Below are 22,906 nucleotides of genomic sequence, written 5' to 3'. Positions count from 1 at the left end.
TTGAAAATACTATATAATATATATATATTATTGAAATGCTAAATTATACATCAAAATATTGATGTAGTTGGAGCATAGGAAACTTGTTTACAACCTTATAAACATTTTTTTTTATCATTAGAGACCTCCAGATATGAATTAACACCCCTATAATCACCTTTACAATCCTATTACACAATATATATACCTAAGAGAAAACAGGAAATGTAAGCCATACAAAACTTGTATTCCTAAATAAGATTTTTAACATGATTAGAGTAATATAGTAGTCATAATAAGACAAAATAAGACATAATACATAACTACACATGTATACTTGTATGTTAGTTCATTAAGCCAATTATATGGCTTAAAGGCCAAAAGTACGGAAAATATAATTGAATATGCATATTTTTACAAATAGGCCATAGTCATCTGCAAAATATTATTTCATATTATGAAAAATATTTGAAAAATGATCCTACAGTGTTTTTAAATACTTTTCTCCGATAAAAGGAAAAAAAAGGTGACCTGATGACGTAATGCTATCCCCTTATTTTGAAAGCGCCTATCCGGAAGCTATACATGGCATTTGACATGCGCAGAAGACACCAATGAAGAAAAGCTGCGTATCCAACCATTAACTTGTAAACATTTGTCATGGTTGCGGTTTGCGCCTCGGGTTTGGAGATGGAAATATAAGGTAAAAAATACAATCCGTATACAATTATATCATCTCCTCTGTGAGTACTCGGCATTTTCATGGCGATTTAGTCTCGGCTTCTGTTCAAGTTAGCTTAGGATGTTGTGTTATGTTTCAATCATAGCCGTTCTCGTGACATCACGCTGTTTTAATTTGCTAGTGCACGTGGCCGTGACCTTTTTTAACCATTGTAAAACGCACTAAATGAGTCTTTGTCGTGGAGTGGAGTTGCTTTGGATGAAATAGGAGTCGACGTGGGGACCTTACTAGCCTGTGTGTCACTCGGGCCACTCGACATGCAAGGTGGTTTCCGACCAGCACACCATTTCCGTCATAGTGCTTTTGATTTGACATCAAATAGAGTAGACATGTTATGTATGCTAAAATGGGATGCGTCTATTTGCTGAAACTACTCGTAGCAACTGACAAGGGAACGACTTTCATACAGTGTAAAGTAGTCTGTGTACAGCTTTGTGTAACCGTGTCGGTTTACTGCACCCCTCAAAATAACTCCACACCACATGTCTATTCGTGTCTTCAAGGAAAAGTTCACTAAAAAAAAAACGTTTTTACCCATCATGTAGGTAGCCATGATAGCGTTACGTTATCCCATAAACATTATTGTCCAAATAATTTGGAGACCATTTTTCATGAACTATCGATGGCGGTACCTCGGGCAGCAGAGCCGTCATCCCGACAATACGGTATAAGTCAGTAATGTAAATATAAACAAAACAATACAAAATGGTGCATGCTCACAGACGGCGTCACTCACTGCATTGCAAACTAAATGCAACCAATCAATCCAATTTTATTCTGGCATTAAAGCCCGCCTCTTCCTGCTCTAACTGGTTTGGTGAAGAGGAAGAAATAATGATGATCTGATATCGGTTTCGTTTTCTGTCTAGATTCACTGGGAGGCGTGCTACCAAACACTGTTCTACATTGCATGGACCCAAAGCTGATGCGCAGGTCGGTATGACATCATTGCCGCTTCCAAAAAAAAAAGACGAATAAAAGTAACGTCATAGATATTTTTCATCCAAAAAAGTGTCATTTTCTTAAATACAAAAATACAGATCACATTTTATACACCACATTTAATAGAAATAAATGTGATGTATTTTTTACATTTTAGTGTTTCAGTAAACACTTTTTAGATAAAATTATAAATCTCATTTTGTTTTTACTTTTATCTAAAGAAAAATATAACTTTTTTTAAATAAAAAAAATATTTTATCCAAAAAACATTTGAAAAAAAAATTGGAAATATTAACACGTATTTATTTATATAAAAAATAAATCACATTTTAGATTTTTTTTCAATTTTTTTTATAGAAATAAAAATATGCATCTCATTTAACAACACTTTTTAGATACAATTATAAATCTCATTTTGTTTTTACTTTCATCTAATGAAAAATATCACTTTTTTTAAATAAAAAAAAAATATTTTATCCCCAAAAAATTTGAAAGAAAAAATTGGAAATATTAACACGTATTTATTTATACAAAAAATAAATCACATTTTAGATTTTCTTTATAATTTCTTTATAGAAATAAAAAAATGCATCTCATTAAACAACACTTTTTAGATACAATTATAAATCTCATTTTGTTTTTACTTTTATCTAAAGAAAAATATCACATTTTTTAAATAAAAAAAAAATTTTATCCAAAAAAGATTTGAAAGAAAAAATGGGAAATATTAATTTATTTATTTATATAAAATATGTATTTTATTCATATTTAATATTTATTATATATATATTTAATATTTATATTTATTTATATAAAAAATAAATAACATTTTAGATTTTCTTTATAATTTTTTTTATAGAAATAAAAATATGCATGTGATTTTATTAATGACTTCCTGCGTGTGCGTGTGGAAGCATGGATGTTTTTGGATGGTTTCCTTAGGAAACAGTGATGAATAAAGGGTGATGATCACTCACCTGGCAGTGTGTATTGGTTTGCTTCAAGGGCCACCAGCGCACGCCAAGACGCCACAGGAATGGACATCACTAGCCGCTGTACTCTGGGCGACCCCAATAAGCTCCCTGAAGGGGTACCCCAGCCTGCGCGCATGCCATACGTGTCAGACAAACACCCTCGGCAGACGCTGGAAGTGATCAACCTGCTGAGGAAGCACCGTGAGCTGTGTGACGTGGTGCTGGTGGTGGGCGCTAAGAAAATCTATGCTCACCGTGTCATCCTGTCCGCCTGCAGTCCGTACTTCAGGTATATGAAGGCCACGCCGGGTGGAGACGTTGCTTCAGTCAAATGTGCATCAGTTTATCGAATGGTTTTTCTCGCTTTTTTCCAGGGCGATGTTTACTGGGGAGCTTGCAGAAAGCCGACAAACTGAAGTGGTTATTCGAGACATTGACGAGAGAGCGATGGAGCTTTTGATCGACTTTGCCTACACGTCACAGGTAACGCTGTTTCTGTTCAAAACACGTTTTAGAGAATTACTTGAATATTGTTTTGCTACTGAACAAAAAAAATGGTTTATGTAACATCTCTAAGGTAAAGAATGAAACATGCTAACACTTAGCATACTATAACTACTACTATTACTATTATTATAATTGTTAAACACCTAAACTAATACAGCTAAGTGTTTGTATAAGTACCAACCTCTGGAAATGTAAAAAAAAAGTATAATTATGTTAACATGCTAACACCTAGCATGATAGCATTAAGTGTTTGCTTAAGTTCTTAATCATGAAAATGGCAAAAAATGCCAGTTTGCTCATGTTAACATGCTAACACCTAACATGATAATGGTGTTATATATGTCTATCCATGAAAATGGAGCATGCTAGCAATGTTAACATGCTAATGTTAGCATGCCAACACCTAGTATGATAGTGGTGTTTATATATGTGGCTACCCATGAAAATAGAGTATGATAGCAATGCTAATATGTTAACTGTAGCATGCTAACACATAGCATAGTATTGTCTACCTACTGTATGAAAATGGACGAAAAAGCCACGGTGCTAATATTAGCATACTAGTGCCTACCGTGATAGCACTATCATGCTAGGCGTTTGCTTGCTACAGTTAGCATTGCTGGCATGCTAATATTAGCATGGCATTTTTTGCAATTTTCGTGGGTAGACACTTAGCATTATTTTTTGTGTCAACCCATGAAAATAGAGTATGCCAGCAATGCTAACACCTAGCGTGATAGTGGTAAGTGTTTATATATGTGGCTACCCATGAAGATAGAGCATGATAGCAATGCTAATATGTTAACTGTAGCATGCTAACACATAGCATAGTATTGTCTAACTACTGTATGAAAATGGACAAAAATGCCACAATGCTAACATTAGCATATTAGTACCTACCATGATAGTACTATCATGCTAGGCGTTTGCTTGCTACAGTTAGCATTGCTGGCATGCTAATATTAGCATGGCATTTTTTGCAATTTTCGTGGGTAGACACGTAGCACTATTTTTTGTGTCTACCCATGAAAATAGAGCATGCTAGCAATGCTAACACCTAGCATGATGGTGGTAAGTGTTTATATATGTGGCTACCCATGAAGATAGAGCATGATAGCAATGCTAATATGTTAACTGTAGCATGCTAACACATAGCATAGTATTGTCTACCTACTGTATGAAAACGGACAAAAATGCCACGGTGCTAATATTAGCATACTAGTGCCTACCATGATAGCACTATCATGCTAGGTGTTTACTTGCTATAGTTAGCATGCTGGCATGCTAATATTAGCATGGCATTTTTTGCAATTTTCGTGGGTAGACACTTAGCACTATTTTTTGTGTCTACCCATGAAAATAGAGCATGCTAGCAATGCTAATATGTTAACTGTAGCATGCTAACACATAGCATAGTATTGTCTACCTACTGTATAAAAATGGACAAAAAAGCCACGGTGCTAATATTAGCATACTAGTGCCTACCATGATGTACCATGTACCATGATGTACTATCATGCTCGGTGTTTACTTGCTACAGTTAGCATGTTAGCGTTGCTGGCATGCTAATATTAGCATGGCATTTTTTGCAATTTTCGTGGGTAGACACTTACATGTACACATACCACTTTATATATATATCCATGAAAATAGAGCATGCTAGCAATGCTAACACCTAGCATGATATCACATTCAGTTTGCATTTGACTCTTGGTAACTGGGATGTCTGCTGCTGTGGTATAAGTTTGGATAGAAGAAAGTCCAACAGCGTACCGTCTCACTGGTAGGTGACCGTGGAGGAAGGGAATGTCCAGACGCTGCTGCCCGCGGCTTGTCTCCTCCAGCTTGCTGAGATCCAGGAGGCCTGCTGCGAGTTCCTGAAGAGGCAGCTCGACCCTTCCAACTGTCTGGGCATCAGGGCCTTCGCTGACACCCACTCCTGCCGAGAGCTGCTCCGCATTGCGGATAAATTCACCCAACACAACTTTCAGGAGGTAAGACAATGTTCTTGATGAAATGATGAAATAAAGGTAGAGCTGTCAGTCATTTTGCTGCGTCCACATCTCAGGTCATGGAAAGCGAAGAGTTCATGCTGTTACCTGCCAACCAGTTGATTGACATCATTTCTAGCGATGAACTCAACGTGAGGAGCGAAGAGCAGGTTTTTAACGCGGTGATGGCGTGGGTGAAATACAGCATCCAGGAACGCAGACCACAACTACCCCAGGTTGGTACAGACACTGAAGAGGTTCGATGATGGAAATTGCCCCCTAAGTTGGCATGTAAACCACACGGGAATATTTCTCATTGTAGGTTCTCCAACATGTCAGACTACCCCTCCTCAGCCCCAAGTTCCTGGTGGGCACCGTGGGGTCGGACCCTCTTATCAAGAGTGATGAAGAGTGCAGGTAAAACACACCTGCCATACTAGAGCTATTATACTAGGCTATGCTGGGTGTGCTTTTTGCGTTATAATTTCCCTACAGCTTATTAATTATTAATTAATTCATTAATTAATTGTTCTTGTGGGGATAGTAGTCATCACATTCCTCCAATCAGGTTGGCAGGTCTACAACTGCTGAGGTGGGAATCCATGTTGGTGAGTATCTGTGCTCCTAACGCTGCCCCTTTTGTCTCGTTAGAGACCTGGTTGACGAGGCCAAGAACTACTTGCTGCTGCCACAGGAGAGACCCCTGATGCAGGGCCCAAGAACCCGGCCTCGGAAACCCATCCGATGCGGAGAAGTTCTCTTTGCGGGTCAGTCAAACAAAAGACAACCCCCCCCCCCCCAGCAGATGTTAATGCGCTGTTCCTGGCCCGCCATCATCACCACTTGTCATCTTTCATCTCTCAGTGGGGGGCTGGTGCAGCGGGGACGCCATATCCAGCGTGGAACGCTACGATCCTCAGACCAACGAGTGGCGCATGGTGGCGTCCATGAGCAAACGGCGCTGCGGAGTCGGCGTCAGCGTCCTGGACGACTTGCTTTACGCCGTTGGGGGCCACGACGGCTCCTCCTACCTCAACTCTGTCGAAAGGTGAGCAGGAATCTATCCTGGGACCGTCTTTTAATGTTGTCATGACGACACTGCAGACAAACATACATTGTCAGAGTGCACCAGCGAATGAGATATCTTTTGTTCGTAGATACGATCCAAAGACAAACCAGTGGAGCAGCGACGTGGCGCCGACCAGCACGTGTCGCACAAGCGTAGGCGTGGCTGTTCTTGGCGGTTATTTGTACGCCGTGGGAGGACAAGATGGCGTTTCCTGTCTGAACATAGTGGAAAGGTACCCTTTTCTAGCACTTCCCGGTCACGCATTTAAATGCCCTTGAATGAAAATGAATGGCGTGCAGGTACGACCCCAAGGAGAACAAGTGGACTCGCGTGGCGTCCATGAGCACCAGGCGACTGGGCGTGGCTGTGGCTGTGCTGGGAGGCTTCCTGTACGCTGTCGGAGGCTCCGACGGAACGTCGCCGCTGAATACAGGTAATGAACTTTCCAGAGATGATGGACTTGTTGCCGTTGAAATGATCGTGTCCCGTTTGTCCTCCAGTGGAGCGCTACAATCCTCAGGAGAACCGCTGGCACACGGTGTCGCCCATGGGAACGCGGCGGAAACACCTGGGCTGTGCCGTCTACCAGGACATGATCTACTCGGTCGGAGGCCGAGACGACACCACGGAGCTGAGCAGTGCGGAGCGTTACAACCCCAGGACCAATCAGTGGTCTCCCGTAGTCGCCATGACGTCCAGACGGAGCGGGGTATGCCCGGGGTTTCAGTTCGACTTCACGTTGCCGTGGTCACGTGGTGTTCACGTGTGTACTTGATATGCACCCGCAGGTGGGCTTGGCGGTCGTGAATGGTCAGTTGATGGCCGTGGGAGGATTTGATGGGACGACGTATTTGAAAACGATAGAGGTTTACGATCCTGATGCCAACACTTGGAGGTAGGTGCCTCTCTTCTTACACTCAAATGTCCGAGTAGTAAAAGTCCAGTTGGTCCTGCTGGACTCTACGGTGCCTGTGGGATCATACAGCTAGCATGTTATGTGCACAGAGTGGCCTTAAGGGTTCCTCAAGGATGGGCTGCAGTGCTCTGCACGTCCATCACAAGTATGACGAACAATAGGGTATGCTGCTGTGCTTTGCAGGCCCATCATCAAGCTGGGGTGCTGGCCAATAACAACTATGAAGAATAATACAGTGGACTGCTGCGCTTTGCAGGCCCACAACAAGTATGAAGTATAATAGGACAGGCTGCTGACCTATAACACATAACTATGAGGAATACGTTGTTACGGGCCAAAGCGCAGCAGCCCAATGTATTCCTCATAGTTATGTATTATAGGTCAGCAGCCCGTTCTATTATACTTCATACTTGTTATGGGCCTGCAAAGCGCAGCAGCCCAATTATGAGGATTAATGGGACGGGCAGCTGTCAATAATAGGATGTAAGGAATAAGTTTAGCTACTGTCACTTTCCTGGCCCATAATAACATGTATGAACAATAACAGGACGGGCAGCGGTGCTTTGCAGGCCCATAATAACAACTAAGGAACAATGGACAAGTGAGAGGAATAATGGGATGGGCTGCTGCGCTTTGCACGTCCATCACAAGTATGACGAATAATAGGGTGAGTGGCTGTGCTTTGCAGGCCCATCATCAAGCTGGGGTGCTGGCCAATAACAGCAACTATGAAGAATAATACAGTGGGCTACTGCGCTTTGCAGGCCCATAACAAGTATGAAGTATAATAGGGCGGGCTACTGACCCATAACACATAACTATGAGGAATAAGTTGGGCTTCTGCGCTTTGGCCCATAAGAACTATGTGGCCCATAATAACATGTATGAACAATAACAGGACGGGTAGCGGTGCTTTGCAGGCCCATAATAACTAAGGAACAATGGACAAGTGTGAGGAATAATGGGATGGGCTGCTGTGCTTTGCAGGCCTGTAATAACAACTAAGGAACGATGGACAAGTGAGAGGAATAATGGGATGGGCTGCTGCGCTTTGCAGGCCCATAATAACAACTAAGGAACAATGGACAAGTGAGAGGAATAATGGGATGGGCTGCTGCGCTTTGCAGGCCCATAATAACAACTAAGGAACAATGGACAAGTGAGAGGAATAACGGGATGGACTGCTGTGCTTTGCAGGCCCATAAATGTTTTCTCAAGATGAAATGCTGGTGTATGAACACTGACAAAGATAAAATGCTATGTGCACCTTTCTTGTATTTTGACTGTGTGACGTGTTCGCAGGTTGTACGGAGGAATGAACTACCGGCGACTCGGTGGCGGAGTGGGCGTGATTAAAATGACTCACTGTGAATCCCACATATGGTAACCCTCCTGGTTTGTCCTCACCAGCCCTCACGACTCCCAAGAAAAACTGTTACGTGCGTGAGGACGAGTGGGAGACGTGTTGGCGGACGAATCCACCAATGTTCGTCCCCTTTCAAGGTCAATGACTTTTACAAGAAACGATTGACATCCAGCAAGCATCACCAAGCCTCCATATTGGAGACGGTCTACTATAGGCTCCGCCCCCCCCCCCCCCCCCCCAAGTAACCTCGTCCTGCTCTGGTCCTTGAAGCTTCCATCTACCAGTCGTGTAGACGCCTAGAGTATGACTGCGGTCATGAATGTGTGAGGAGGTTTTAACGTCTTTTGGGTGCAACCAACCAACCAACGAACGCAGATGACCACAAAAGTGGAAATCGAACCAAGACCTCTCATCCTGCAAGCCTCAATCCATCCGTTCCGCTGTGGTGGCATGGCTTATTTCCTGACGAGAGAACATTACTTGTTAACTGGCGTACAGGACACTGGAACCTCAGTTAGCGTACAACCCCGTGCACGTGTGTTTTGGTTTACGGCGAACATTTTTGCCTTGGTTTGCGTACACTCTCCGGTTAGCATACAATACGGCGCCTGTCTTCCACTGCCTGAGTCCAACTGTCTTCTTCATCACAGAAACATACTTGTTAGCATCCTATTGGGTTGATGCTAATGTTGGCTAATTTATGCTACAAGTCTCTGCTTTTCTCTTCATCCTCAAAATGAGACACACAAAAAGTGGCGAGTGGCAGCATATCCCTTTCATACGCCATTTTTGTTTTTGAAATGTCTGCATGTAAACAGTTGAAACGTAAACATATAAAAAGAGTTTAGTGTTATATAACATATTTGGAAAGAATGGCTTTGCATTATTTCTGATTAGTACGTTTGGGATGGCGTGAAGGATGCTAACTGAGGTTCTACTGTAAGGTAAGATGTCAAGAACAGGATGCAGTACTCATCTTAGTCCCCGCTAGAAGGTTCAAAGTCTAACCCAAACATATTTTCCTGAATACATGGGGCATTGTGTACATGGCTTTCTAACAGAAGGTTTTGTATGGAATGGGGCCACCTGGTGGTAGAAGATGAGAATGCAAAGTGAAAACAGCAGATGATGAAAAACACAAGTTGAAAGTCGTATTTGTGTTTCAAGGAACATGCATTAGTGTTGTACTACAGTGGTTGTGTTTTCTCCACACAACACATCATGTACATCACAGTTGTACTTTAGTGTGTACTGGTTACACCATCATAAGGAATAAATGTACTCTAGGCTTCACGTTCAAGAAAGCTGCTAGGTTTTTTGCAAGTGTTGGATTCATGCCCAAGTCCACAACGTACTTATGCAAGACATATTCTTCCATACGCAACTGTACTCTTGTGGTTTTGCCCACAAATGCAACTTTCACTAAATGTTGACTTCAACCATTTCACTTTTTTTAAAAAAGGGTTAGTGGTAGGCCCTGGCCCTAACCCTGGACCTGGCCTAAACCCAAGTTCCTGGTATGAACCCTAGACTCCAACCTTAGGCCCTGGCCCACACCCAAGGTCCTGGCACGAACCTTAGACCCTAACCCTGAACCTGGCCTTACCTTAGGCCCTGGCCATGCCACTATCCTTAGGCCCTGGCTCTAACTCAACCCCAGGCCCTGGCCTAAACCCAAGGTCCTGGCATGAACCCTAGACTCCAACTTCAAGCCCCAGGCCCTGGCACGAACCTTAGAGCCTAACCCTGAACCTGGCCTTAACCTTAGGCCCTGGCTCTAACCCTGGCCTAAACCCAAGGTCCTGGCATGAACCCTAGACTCCAACCTCAAGCCCCAGGCCCTGGCTCACACCCAAGGTCCTGGCACGAACCCTAGACCCTGAACCTGGCCTTAACCTTAGGCCCTGGCTCTAACCCTGGCCTAAACCCAAGGTCCTGGCATGACCCCTAGACTCCAACCTCAAGCCCCAGGCCCTGGCTCACACCCAATGCCCTGGCATGAACCCTAGACCCTAACCCTGAACCTGGCCTTAACCTTAGGCCCTGGCCATGACACTATCCTTAGGCTCTGGCCATGACACTATCCTTGGGCCCTGGTTCTAACCCTGGCCTAAACCCAAGGTCCTGGCATGAACCCGAGACTCCAACCTCAAGCCCAAGGCCCTGGCCCACACCCAAGGTCCTGGCACGAACCCTAGACCCTAACCCTTGACCTGGCCTTAACCTTCGGCCCTGGCCATGACACTATCCTTAGGCCCTGGCTCTAACCCTGGCTTAAACCCAAGGTCCTGGCATAAATCCTAGACTCCAACCTCAAGCCCCAGGTCCTGGCACGAACCCTTACCCTGGATCTGGCCTTAACCTTAGGCCCTGGCCCTAACCCTGGCATTGACACGATCCTTAGGCCCTGGCTCTAACCCTGGCCCTAACTCAACCCCAGGCCCTGGCCCTAACCCTAGCCATATTGGGTGTTAGAACATATGACATGGAAATAAAGTACATTTTAAAATGTCTCTCTTAGCCAAAAAGGTCCCCAAACCCTAACATGTACGCCATGGCCCTGTTTGAAAATGCTAAGACAAATGTTGTCCTGTCATCTGCCTGATTGTGTTGCGTACTAAGAAATGTTACTGATCAATCACTGCCTAGAATGACGACCACCATGCTTCCAGGCCTGATGTCACCGTGTAGTGACCATGCATTTCTCTTGTGGTTTTGCTATGACAACTGAAGGAATAAAGACGCTCCCAGGGCAAGACTATTTATACAAGATTTCATCTCTGGCTTTTCTTCTGTGCAGCTCCAGAAGCCAATCTTGTCTCTACTGCTACTTTCACGTGGGGAACTTGATGGCTTTAAAATGTTGCTCATTAAAAAAAGAATAGTTTTCTTTCCAAATACGTCTCAGAATTAACGAATTAACCCTTTAAAACAGAGGAGTCCATAGTGGAAATATAGAGGGAGAAAATAGAAGGAGGCTGATGTCACTGCAGCGCCCAAATGAGTGTTTTTTTTTTTTGTAAATTTACATTTTTTCAATGTAAATGTAAAACGTTTTCTCCTAAATGTACAACTTCTTTCACATAAATATAACATTTCCTTGTAAATGTATATATTTTTTTCCTTGTACATTTTTTTTTCTTTTAGCGTGACGCAATTTGTTTAATGTTTTTTTTGCAACATTTCTGAAATGCAAATTTAGTTTTTTTCCTCATCAGTTTACAACTTTGGCTGTAGATAAAGATATTTTTTTTCTTGTAAATGTATCAAATTTTCTCAGTAAATTTACTACTTTTTCCTATATTTTTCTCTTGTAAATGTTAATCTCAAATGTTCAACTTTAATTTTCGAAAAATTACAACTTCGAATTTACAACTTTTCCCCCCCTCAATGTGAATAATAATTGCACCTTAAAAAAAATATATATTTAAACAATATATATTTTTTCCTTTTAAAAAATATATATTTTTATATCTTTTTAAAAAATATATATATATTTTAAATATTTCAGCTTTATGCAATTAATGTTATTTTACCGTATATTATTACAAGGTTATTCTCATAAAATTGTGACATTTTTCAATTTTTTTTTTTTTTTACTTCTGGTGAAATTATTGCTGTTTTTTCCTTTCTGCTGCTGTTTTAAAAAACATATCAAATTGTTTCAATTTTCTTCATGTAATGTTTTCATAATTTAGACTTTATTTCCATAATACTTTTTTATTCACGTAATGTTCAAACTTTTTCAAGAATTCCAACTTTATTGGTTGTTTTGGTTGTTAGGACTTAGTAGCCTTTTATGCTACTAAAATTTAAAAAACGTTACTTATTAAATTATGACTTTCTCAGATGAAAACCTTTTCCTCTTAATATTTTTCACTTTATTCTTAAATTACTGCAGATTTTTAAATTTTTTCTTCCTTTTTGTTTTACTTGTTAAGTTGCCCGGGCCGCACTTTGGACACCCAAGCCTTTCTTGTGGAATCCTCTGGTAAGTCTTACATAACATTCCGATAGAGTATGTAAAATAAGATTTGAAGATTCCAAGGAAGTTATGTAAACAGGCGTGGTGTCTTTAGGGACGTGAAAGGAAGACCCCATTTAGCATGTCTGGGAGACGGATGTAAACAAGCTTTATAAGCAGGCGGCGTGACGACGGGCCACAGATTCGAACATGGACACGCGGGTGCTGACGGCCGTGTTGTGCGTGCAGCTGGCGTTGCTGCTGTCGGCCTTGCGGTTGGCCGACGCTCGCACCGCGTGGAGACCGCCGTATCCCCCTTCCCCTCCCCAGGTAAGACCACATTCATTCCTTCCATGATATCACTTCCTATTGTTTTTTTTTTTTGGTTATTGGTCATTTAGTGCTGTCAATAATCAATGTTCTGGATTATTGATGTGGATATGGATTAATGTATGAATTACTGTAGCTTATGGTGTTAGCATGAATGCTGGAAAGGAGTCAACATGGGGTCGATGGAAGGGTCCTAACTAGTCAAGTTGTGTTTAGGGTGCAATAGAAAAGAAGGTGGCAAGTACAGAGAGACAATAATGTGTGATGTGTCGTACAGGAGGCGAAAAGGCCGCCAATGTGGCGAAGAAGGCCCAACTCCAACTGCATCTGGAGACCTGGAGCCTGTGCAGTAGGCGCCTATGAGGTCGGAGTCTTTTTCTTTCACAAGGTTTCAAAGAAATCAATCAATTTTTCCTCAACCTGATCTCTCTTTGGCTCTCTTATTAGGTAATGGAGGACCCCCCGCCGCCTCCTCCTACCATGCCGCAGCAGCAGGAGCCGCCGCCTCCTCCTACCATGCCGCAGCAGCAGCCGCCACCACCACCACCACCACCACCACCACCACCACCACCGCCTCCTCCTATCCACTCCTGTGGGCTACAGTGGCTGCATACATAAACCATGACACTCATATTTACGTATTTACACTCACTAATACTGCATTTCTATTAGCTACACAAAAGGGACCTCAAGACATTAAATAGCAACCCTACAGTCCTTAAGATACCTTTACACTCCTATTACCCAGCATAGTACACATCATAAGAGACAACAAGACACAGAAAAGCTGTTTACCATCTTCTAAGTATGCTTTTTAATATGATTAGAGCCCTCCAGACATGAAATAACACCCCTATAGTCACCTTTACACTCATATTACCCAACATAGTACACATCATAGGAGACAACAAGACACAGAAAAGCTGTTTACCATCTTCTAAGTATGCTTTTTTATATAATTAGAGCCCTCCAGACATGAAATAACACCCCTATAGTCACCTTTACACTCATATTACCCAATATAGTACACATCATAAGAGACAACAAGACACAGAAAAGCTGTTTACCATCTTCTAAGTATGCTTTTTTATATGATTAGAGCCCTCCAGACATGAAATAACACCCCTATAGTCACCTTTACACTCATATTACCCAACATAGTACACATCATAGGAGACAACAAGACACAGAAAAGCTGTTTACCATCTTCTAAGTATGCTTTTTTATATAATTAGAGCCCTCCAGACATGAAATAACACCCCTATAGTAACCTTTACACTCATATTACCCAATATAGTACACATCATAAGAGACAACAAGACACAGAAAAGCTGTTTACCATCTTCTAAGTATGCTTTTTTATATGATTAGAGCCCTCCAGACATGAAATAACACCCCTATAGTCACCTTTACGTACACTCATATTACCCGATATAGTACACATAAGAGACAACAAGACACAGAAAAGCTTCTACCGGTAGTAGTAGTAGTAGTAGTAGTAGTGTTGTTGAGGGTAAAGTTGTGTATGCTGTGTACCATGTCATGTAAAGTGAGAAATGTTGGCCAGAATGACAGTAAACATCCTGTGTGTCTGAGTACAATACAGTACAGTACAGTACAGTGATACTATCGAGTGATAGTACTCCTATGGCATCACTTATGGAATGCCCGAGTTCACTGAGCAGGACTAGTGCTGGGAGGAAAAGGAGCAATGTAGAAAATTCCAAACAATGTAGAACATATTCTATACAGTATATATACACGAGTATTATATGTATAGTATATTGTAGGCAAGGCCTGAGGAGCTTTTACGTAGACAGGATGTATTACAGTACTTGCTATGTTTTATAAAGTGATGGAAGCAAAGCAAATGAGTGCAGCCATAATGAATACTGTACATCAAACGCAGATGAGCAAAAGAGGAAGCCAATGTTGCATCACCTAGTGACCAAGTGGCTTGTTTACTTCCTGGTGTCACAGCCAATTGTGCCACTTCCTCTTTCAGTAAACGCCACCCACCCTTGATGCAATTCCTTTCATTCCGCCACACTAAAAAGGCGTTTAAGTACAAGGTGTGGTTCAAATTGAGTACGCAACCGCAGAGGAAAACAACAACTTGGGACTAAGCTTCACTTGAAAATATAGCGGGAGAGGGAGAAAATAGAAGGAGGCTGATGTCACTGCAGCGCCCAAATGAGTGTTTTTTTTCGCATTAAAACTTCATTCATTCTTTAATTTTCTACCGCTTATTCTCACCAGGGTCGTGGGGGGTGCTGGAGCGTATCCCAGCTGTCTTCGTGCCAGAGGCGGGGTACACCCTAGACTGGTGGTCAGCCAATCACAGGGCACATATAGACAAACAACCATTCACACTCACATTCATACCTATGGACAATTTGGAGTCGCTAATTAACCTAGCATGTTTTTTTGGAATGTGGGAGGAAACCGGAGTACCCGGAGAAAACCCACGCATGCTCAACACAGAAATGGCCGAGGATGGAATTGAACTCGGGTCTCCTAGGTGTGAGGCCTGCGTGCTAACTGCTCGTCTGCCATGCAACCGTTTAGTCCACCATTGCAGTAGTATTCTACTACACTGGCCACTAGGGGTCAGGATTGTGTGTCAGTATTGATGAGCCACCAAGTAGCCTGTCAATGCTAACGTCTATAGCCTTATTTCTCTTAGTCCGTCTACCATATTGGCTAATACGGGTGTTTAATGTTTAATTTAAATGTGTTTAATTTAATTTAAAAAGTGTCTTTAGAAGGTGGTAAACAGCTTTTCTATGTCATTTTCTCTCTATTAGGTAATAGGAGTGTAAAGGTGAATATAGGGGTGTTAATTCATGACTAAAGGTCTCTAATAAGGTTAAATATCGCATTGAATGAGGGATAACTTCTAGGTCGACGCACGTACAATGAAGAGTGTCATGTAAGATGCTATGTAGTGCACTTTTGAGATTATGAGAAAATCAAATCCCATACCTTTCTAGACGCGCGTAGTAAGGAAGCCTAAATAAAGTTCGAACAATATGGGAATAAAGTCATATTACGGCAGAAAGTTGCAATAGGAAAAGACAATGACGTGCGTGTTTGAGGTTTGATGGTCTTGGGAAAGTCCAGTGATGTGAAATATTACAGATGTGAGGAAGTGGTCTTGCCGGAGAACCGTATATAAGAGCCCTGAGGCCCGAGCTCCACCAGCCATGTATAAGAACGTTCTGCTGGTCCTGCTCGTCATCACGGCGTTGGCTTCTTTGGAAGCCGCCGCCACTTTGATGACGGACGACGCACGGCGGTCTCCTCCACGGGTAAGAAGCGCTTTATCTCTGCAAGCGTTAAAAAAAGATGACGATAGTGAATTCTGCTTGTGTTTTCCTTAGAAGGGACGACCTGCACGTCGATACTTTTACAATTACTGCTACCTGCGACCAGGAGCGTGCAGCCTTTTAGTAAAAGTACATTCTCATTCTTACTCAACCTACCGTGCTTTGTAAATTTGTCTTTCACTCATGACGTGTTTGCTCTCCGTCTCTTTAGCCAGCCAGAGGAGTAACCCAAAGCCCCTTCATCGCAAAAGCAGGAATGAAGATTGCACCCATGCAGCCCCAGTGACACGCACTGATCATTAAACTATGCAACAAGAACCCTTGGCCATGCTTTTTTTCTTTCATTATATTCATTGATTGATCCATTGGACGGCACGGCGGTCTAGTGGTTAGCGCGCAGACCTCACAGCTAGGGTACCAGGGTTCAGTTCCACCCTCGGGCATCTCTGTGTGGAGTTTGCATGTTCTCCCCGTGCATGCGTAGGTATCCTCCCACACTCCAAAAAAACATGCTAGGTTAATTAGCCACAGGTATGAATGTGAGTGTGAATGGTTGTTTGTCTATATGTGCCCTGTGATTGGCTGGCCACCAGTCCAGGGTGTACCCCGCCTCACGCCCAAAGACAGCTGGGATAGGCTCCAGCACCCCCGCGACCCTCGTGAGGAAAAGCGGTAGAAAATGAATGAATACATTTCTGTATATATATATATATATATACACAGTAAAGTCTCGTTATATCGGTTATAACGAATTACTACTTATTACGATACTATTTTCATTTCCCGGCAAATTTCTAGTCTTTTATGATATAATTAGCTCCGTTAGTACGATACCCGGTTATTATGATAATCCGGTTACTACGATGCCCTTTTCATCTCCCGCCAGCCAATTTGGTCTGCTTATATCGATACAAAAGCAGCTTAAATCAATCTTTGCTTAAGGATTTCAATACCAAAAAAGAACACGGCGAACGGCTGCTTCCAGTCAACTTTATTTTTCACACTTCCACCACCAGAGCGCAGCACACACACACCGATTCCCGCACTTCCTGGTTCACAGGTCATGCTCAACCCGCCCCACATAGCTGGCCAAACACATGCCTACAACAGAAGAACCAACTGACATAGCATACACACCTATTCCAACGAAGACACAAGCGTACAAATACATGTATTTAATTGTGTTGTATTCAGATATCTTTTTATCGCTTGCAATAATCACTGTTTTTCATATGTACATGCAGGCATGTGTTTGGCCAGCTATGTGGGGCGGGTTGAGCATGACCTGAGAACCAGGAAGTGCGGGAATCGGTGTGTGTGTGCTGCGCTCTGGTGGTGGAAGTGTGAAAAATAAAGTTGACTGGAAGCAGCCGTTCGCCGTGTTCTTTTTTAGTATTGAAATCCTTAAGCAAAGATTGATTTAAGCTGCTCGCATTGTTGCCCACTTTTAATGCAGTTCGGCGCAGGATCGGATATATCGACAGTCCGGTTATATCGATATTTTTTCCGACTCCCGACAATATCGATATAACGAGACTTTACTGTATATATATAAATGTAAGAATGTTATTTACTGTGTTTGTGGTATAGAGAGGAGGGGGAGTGATATGAGACTGCACCCATTTATTGAGAAAGTGCAAACAAGCAGGTGTAACAAAAGTCTGGTGACGGCCACTTGAGGCGAGAGCTTCAGTGACAATGAAGGCGGGTGGGACCTTCTCCAGTCCACAAACGAGAACATAAACATCAGTTTCTTTGAAATGACTTTTTTTTTTTTAAATGTGAAAAAAAAAGCAAAAGACAAGGCAGTGTCAAGCCCACAATTAACTTTTGACGCAGGTTTGTCGCCATGGAAACCATCCGAACCTAGACGCACTGACTTTAGAAATGTCATAAATAAAAAAAAGTCCACAACGTATGTGCTGAGTGGGTCCAAGTGGACAACGTAAAGTGTGTGCGTGAGGAAAGGCAAACTGGGGAGTATACTTTATCTTTCACGGCGGAAACAAAGGCGAGGTCCTGAGCTCAGTAGTTGAGGCTCTGCACGTCAAAGAGGTCACACACAGCCCTGTTATCATCCAGGTGGAAGCTGTAGTCCATGCCTGCGTGAAAACACCCGTCACACACACACACACACACCAGCCATGTTACAGTGTTCAAGGTGCTTACCATCAGCGGACATCAGCTCATCCAAGAGGCCTACAGCTTCTATGGGAGAGGAAATAACAGTATACTTGTGTATGAAGTGGGCTGCTCCTCCATCACCTACCGTCTCGGTCCACCTTCAGGGTGGACTCCCCCATGGTGGTGTGTCTCAGCAGGCTGCTCACGTCCACGACAGACTGGAACTCCGGGCCAGCCAGGTCCATCTGCTCCACCTCCAACACTGACACCGGCCGATGGAGACACCCTGCAGAAGCGGCGTGACAAGAATATTTCAGGGAAATATCAGCTCCTCACTAAAACAAGGAGAAAAAAAAATTCACTTTGATGCAAATATGTTGGGGTTGTTTTACAAATTACAAAATAACCATTTACGCTTTTCACGTTTGGGTGGTTAGCGCGCAGACCTCACAGCTAGGAGACCAGGGTTCAATTCCACCCTCGGCCATCTCTGTGTGGAGTTTGCATGTTCTCCCCGTGCATGCGTGGGTTTTCTCCGGGTACTCCGGTTTCCTCCCACATTCCAAAAACATGCTAGGTTAATTAGCGACTTCAAATTATCCATAAGTATGAATGTGAGTGTGAATGGTTGTTTGTCTATATGTGCCCTGTGATTGGCTGGCCACCAGTCCAGGGTGTACCTGATACACGTTTGTATCAGGTGCAACTTTTGGGTGTTAAGTTGCTATGTGATGAATTTAGTGCTGTTGGTAGTGACAACATCATAACTGTCACTGTACACTGGTATATTTGCACATTTACACATTTGGCATCTAGACCTCACAGCTAGGAGACCAGGGTTCAATTCCACCCTCGGCCATCTCTGTGTGGAGTTTGCATGTTCTCCCCGTGCATGCGTGTGTGTGAATGGTTGTTTGTCTATATGTGCCCTGTGATTGGCTGGCGACCAGTCCAGGGTGTACCCCGCCTCTCGCTCGAAGACAGCTGGGATAGGCTCCAGCACCACCTGTGCTCGTGTGAATATGTTAACTTCTGCATGCTCTCTCACTTTATGTACCCCCCCCCCCCCCACCCTTACCTAGGTGTGCATCTGGAGGGGAGGATGATGGCGTCAGCACTTCCTGGTCATCCGCCAGCGCCATCTGGTGGTCTGAGCCCAGGGAGTCCCGGCTGCAGGAGTCGAACATGGGCGGGATCAGCACGGGGCGGAGCTCGTCGGTGGGGGGTACGGTGAAGACCACCGGCGCAGTGCGGTCTGAGTCCCTGTTGATGAGCAAGACCTTGATGGGTGCCGCATTGCTGCGCAGGTTGACCTGGTAGTTCCTCTGCCCCGTCTGCCACAAAAAGAAGCAGAAAATCCTGAATGAGTCAAAAAGCCTACATTAGCGCTGTCGCAGCGACTGACCTTTTGCAGCGGCACCTCCACCTGAGTCCCAGATGGCGCCACCACAGCTAGAACGGTGTCGCCGCTGAACGCGTTGCAAATGTCCTCATGCGTCACAAATTTATAAGTGGGGAGCGTGTTAAGCAAAGAGGATTACAAGCCAGGGGGGACACCCGAGACAAAGTGGAAAAACAAGCAATTTGAGATTAGCCTGGTTGACGACAGCCATTCTATTTCTAATCCGCTCCTCGGCGCCTTTCTTCTCTGCCGCCCGGCTTTCAGAGGATCAGGAGGGCCTCAATGAACCAGGAAGACTTGGGAGAGCAAAGCACATGTGAAAGAGCAGATGCCGGGAAAAATGTATAGTCAAGGCAAGGGTGTCCAAAGTGTGGCCCGCACCACATTCTAAACATAGTATTTAACAAGAACACTAAAAACATCCACAACTCAAACATATGCCGTCATCTTACCATAAACTCCAATCAAGTAAAAATATTAACAGAAAAAAAGTTGTATCACAACAAGAAAACATGGCGCAATTTTAGGAGAATAAACTCCTATTATGATGACGAAAAATCCCCTCATTTCATTAGCATTAGCAAATATTCCGGAAAAATACTATATTGTTATGGGAAACAAAACAACAGCTCTGGGAAAAGTTCTAGTGAAAGTCAAAATATCACCCTGTATTTTGGTATGAGGTACATTAATTAAAAAAAACAAAAAAACAAAACCTTAAACTGTATTATGGAAAGCAGGAAGTGAACAAATGTAACAGTTACTGATTGTAAAAGTACCAGATGGAGGGGTAGGATTTAATAAGCTTTGCTTCTTCCTACTCCTTTTGGACATGTGGAACTGTGAACTGATTATGTGATGCATTCAATTGTAATCTGATGCATGTTGAAATGAAATTAAACCATTACCATTACCAAAATCAAAGAAATAAGACATTTAGGACATAGAAAACCTGTTTACAACATTTATAGTTGTCTGAAAGCTCCCTTTTTTTGGGGGAAATGAGATGAACATCCAGCAGCAACGCAACATTTTGGCATGACTACTATATGGATGAAAAAGCTATGGATGAAGCAAGTCCAGCATTGGCTAAGAAGTGTCATGTAGAATTCTTGAATCATGTTAGGGCTATGCTGTTTTGTTAGCTAGCTAATAGGATGCTAAGGACCAAAATATGACAAGGACAAATACAACAATTAAGAGAAGAAAATTGACATGGGAAAAAATGTTGGAAATTTAAAAAAAAATCTGCAAGACAAAAAACAGGAAAAGAAAAAAGCTGTACTGCAACGAGAAAGTGGAAATTTTAGGAGAATAAAGTCATAAGGGAAAATATTGTCAGTAGCATAAATTAGAATTAAAAGAAAAGCTGGCGGCACGGCGATCGAGTGGTTAGCACGCAGACCTCACAGTAAGGAGACCAGGATTCAATTCCACCCTCGGCCATCTCTGTGTGGAGTTTGCATGTTCTCCCCCGTGCATGCGTGGGTTTTCTCCGGGTACTCCGGTTTCCTCCCACATTCCAAAAACATGCTAGGTTAATTAGCGACTCCAAATTGTCCATAGGTATGAATGTGAGTGTGAATGGTTGTTTGTCTATATGTGCCCTGTGATTGGCTGGCCACCAGTCCAAGGGTGTACCCCGCCTCTCACCCAAAGACAGCTGGGATAGGCTCCAGCACCCCCCACGACCCTCATGAGGAAAAGCGGCAGAAAATGAATTAATGAATGAATAAAAGAAAAGCCTGCTTGAAGACACTAGCACACAGATGTGGCCTAAGAACCTTTCACCTTGAAGGATATTTGCTGGTGATGGGGTCGTGTTTCAAGCGCTTGGTGGTCTCCTCCAGCCACGTCCTCTGGATGTCCAGCTCTTTCTCTTGGGCTTCCAGCTCAGAGATCTGAGCTTTCAGAAACCTCACCTGGTCCGCATCGTGCTGGGTCTGACTGGCATTGTTCTCCCCCCTTGAATGCACATGTAGCACCCACATGTAGCAAACTCCTAACCTTACATTTCACCTTGTTCTTCACCAAACCTCCAGCGGATGACATTTTTGTTCTTCTTCTCAATCAAGCCCACGCCTTCCAGGACGTTGGTGATGTCGTATATGCGCCGCTTCTGCTTCACGGCCAAACTGTCTGCAGCCTGTCCGTTGAAAGACAAAATCAAAGATCATAACACATCATAACATTACTACTACCACATCACTACTATCAGGAGAACCAGGGAACAGAGCGGGAGGAGCCACCTGGCGTGGCGCAGAAAGGTGCACTGTATTCGGGCATGCGCTTGGAGCAGCCGGTGTGACGTCACAGCGGTCAATCTGGCAAACTTTCTCCACTTTTTAAAACAATTAATTGGTGTTTCAGGTGGCTGATAATTTTTTGTTTTTGACGTGTTTGGTACAACTAGCATGCGTGACACAGATGTATTAATACAGCAAAGATGGTGGAACGTCAACCTGACGGTACTCTAAAACAGCAAAAAAGCAAGGGCACCCCCTACTACAAAGTAAATACAAGTTTTGTTTGTAATAATTAACATTTTGGGGTTAAAATGTGCTATAGAAAGATACTGTTTTGGTCGCTAGTCGTTGTTCCCTTTAAAACTTTTAACCTCAAGAGTAATGGCGGCGCCGGCTAGCTATACCACATGAACACAAAAAAGCGACACCTGACAGAGAGGTCGCCCTTTGTTCATGTCAGCTGTCCAGCGCCTACATAAAAAAACACCACCATGACTCAAAACACATCTTCCTCCTTCGCTCACACTGACCACTTTCAGGTCCAGAACGCCATCGCTGGCGTCTTGAAGCAAAGTGACAAACTTCATGGTGAGGAGCCCCAAGCTTTTCTCGTGGCGACTCGGTGTCGTCGAGGGTCCCGTTCCCGTCCTGTCCAACTCCATTTCGGCGTCAATAATAGGAAGTATCCGAACGAGCCGCCAGGCGTCAAAACTTCAACTCTCGAACATTTCACTTTTACTCCTGGGAAAAAAAAAATGGTCTACCTGTTTGGACCTTCTTCTTCCCAATGAACCGACTTTACGTTAGCTTGCAGTTGCCATGGTAACAGCTGCACGCACGTGCCCTCCCTGTCACCATGCCCCTCCTTAATCAAAATCCCTGCATTTTCCGCCTGAGAGACCCCGTGCAAAGAGACATCAATATGGCTAACAAAAAATAACAAAATAATCAGGTCAAACTTTTAAAAGATATAGAAAACAATCTTCTACTGTGGTATCTGTACCACTTGTACTCATTTTTTTAAA

General features: G+C 43.2%; 3 protein-coding genes and 1 long non-coding RNA gene across 5 annotated transcripts; 3 read left to right on the top strand and 1 right to left on the bottom strand.

Annotated features, from left to right (window-relative positions):
* The first annotated feature begins 555 nt into the window (after nucleotides 1-555).
* Nucleotides 556-11,256, top strand: klhl20 (kelch-like family member 20). Its single transcript, XM_058066068.2, has 15 exons — nucleotides 556-682; nucleotides 1,591-1,654; nucleotides 2,669-2,926; nucleotides 3,012-3,120; nucleotides 4,932-5,138; nucleotides 5,213-5,371; nucleotides 5,458-5,552; nucleotides 5,787-5,902; nucleotides 6,000-6,183; nucleotides 6,293-6,436; nucleotides 6,504-6,637; nucleotides 6,705-6,913; nucleotides 6,993-7,099; nucleotides 8,423-10,122; nucleotides 10,891-11,256. Exons 2-14 carry the CDS (start codon nucleotides 1,632-1,634, stop codon nucleotides 8,505-8,507), a joined length of 1,830 nt encoding a protein of 609 aa, XP_057922051.2. The 5' UTR covers nucleotides 556-682; nucleotides 1,591-1,631; the 3' UTR covers nucleotides 8,508-10,122; nucleotides 10,891-11,256.
* Nucleotides 11,257-12,624: 1,368 nt separating this feature from the next.
* Nucleotides 12,625-15,015, top strand: LOC131126528 (uncharacterized). The gene is made up of 3 exons (XM_078791367.1): nucleotides 12,625-12,780; nucleotides 13,058-13,144; nucleotides 13,228-15,015. The coding sequence occupies exons 1-3, from the start codon at nucleotides 12,661-12,663 to the stop codon at nucleotides 13,396-13,398; spliced, it is 378 nt and encodes a 125-aa protein (XP_078647493.1). The 5' UTR covers nucleotides 12,625-12,660; the 3' UTR covers nucleotides 13,399-15,015.
* Nucleotides 15,016-15,754: 739 nt separating this feature from the next.
* On the top strand, nucleotides 15,755-16,429 carry LOC144898610 (uncharacterized). 2 transcript variants are annotated; one of them, XR_013627508.1, is made up of 3 exons: nucleotides 15,755-16,091; nucleotides 16,167-16,238; nucleotides 16,321-16,429. It is a non-coding gene; the product is annotated as an uncharacterized LOC144898610 (long non-coding RNA). The 2 variants fall into 2 exon arrangements; XR_013627507.1 differs by having other exon boundaries at nucleotides 16,164-16,238.
* Nucleotides 16,430-17,717: 1,288 nt separating this feature from the next.
* On the bottom strand, nucleotides 17,718-22,727 carry e2f5 (E2F transcription factor 5). Its single transcript, XM_058069155.2, has 8 exons — nucleotides 22,412-22,727; nucleotides 21,672-21,781; nucleotides 21,439-21,600; nucleotides 19,639-19,744; nucleotides 19,312-19,567; nucleotides 18,379-18,519; nucleotides 18,279-18,317; nucleotides 17,718-18,211 (listed from the first exon to the last, which is right to left on the bottom strand). The coding sequence occupies exons 1-8, from the start codon at nucleotides 22,541-22,543 to the stop codon at nucleotides 18,135-18,137; spliced, it is 1,023 nt and encodes a 340-aa protein (XP_057925138.2). The 5' UTR covers nucleotides 22,544-22,727; the 3' UTR covers nucleotides 17,718-18,134.
* Between the last annotated feature and the right edge of the window lie 179 nt (nucleotides 22,728-22,906).

Source organism: Doryrhamphus excisus, linkage group LG6, assembly GCF_037039965.1.
Source record: "Doryrhamphus excisus strain RoL-2023G ecotype Guam linkage group LG6, RoL_Dexc_Guam_v1.1, whole genome shotgun sequence".
In the NCBI taxonomy this organism is placed as follows: Eukaryota; Metazoa; Chordata; class Actinopteri; order Syngnathiformes; family Syngnathidae; genus Doryrhamphus; species Doryrhamphus excisus.
Note: the sequence above shows the minus strand (reverse complement) of the source record. Positions and strands in the feature narration are given on the sequence as shown.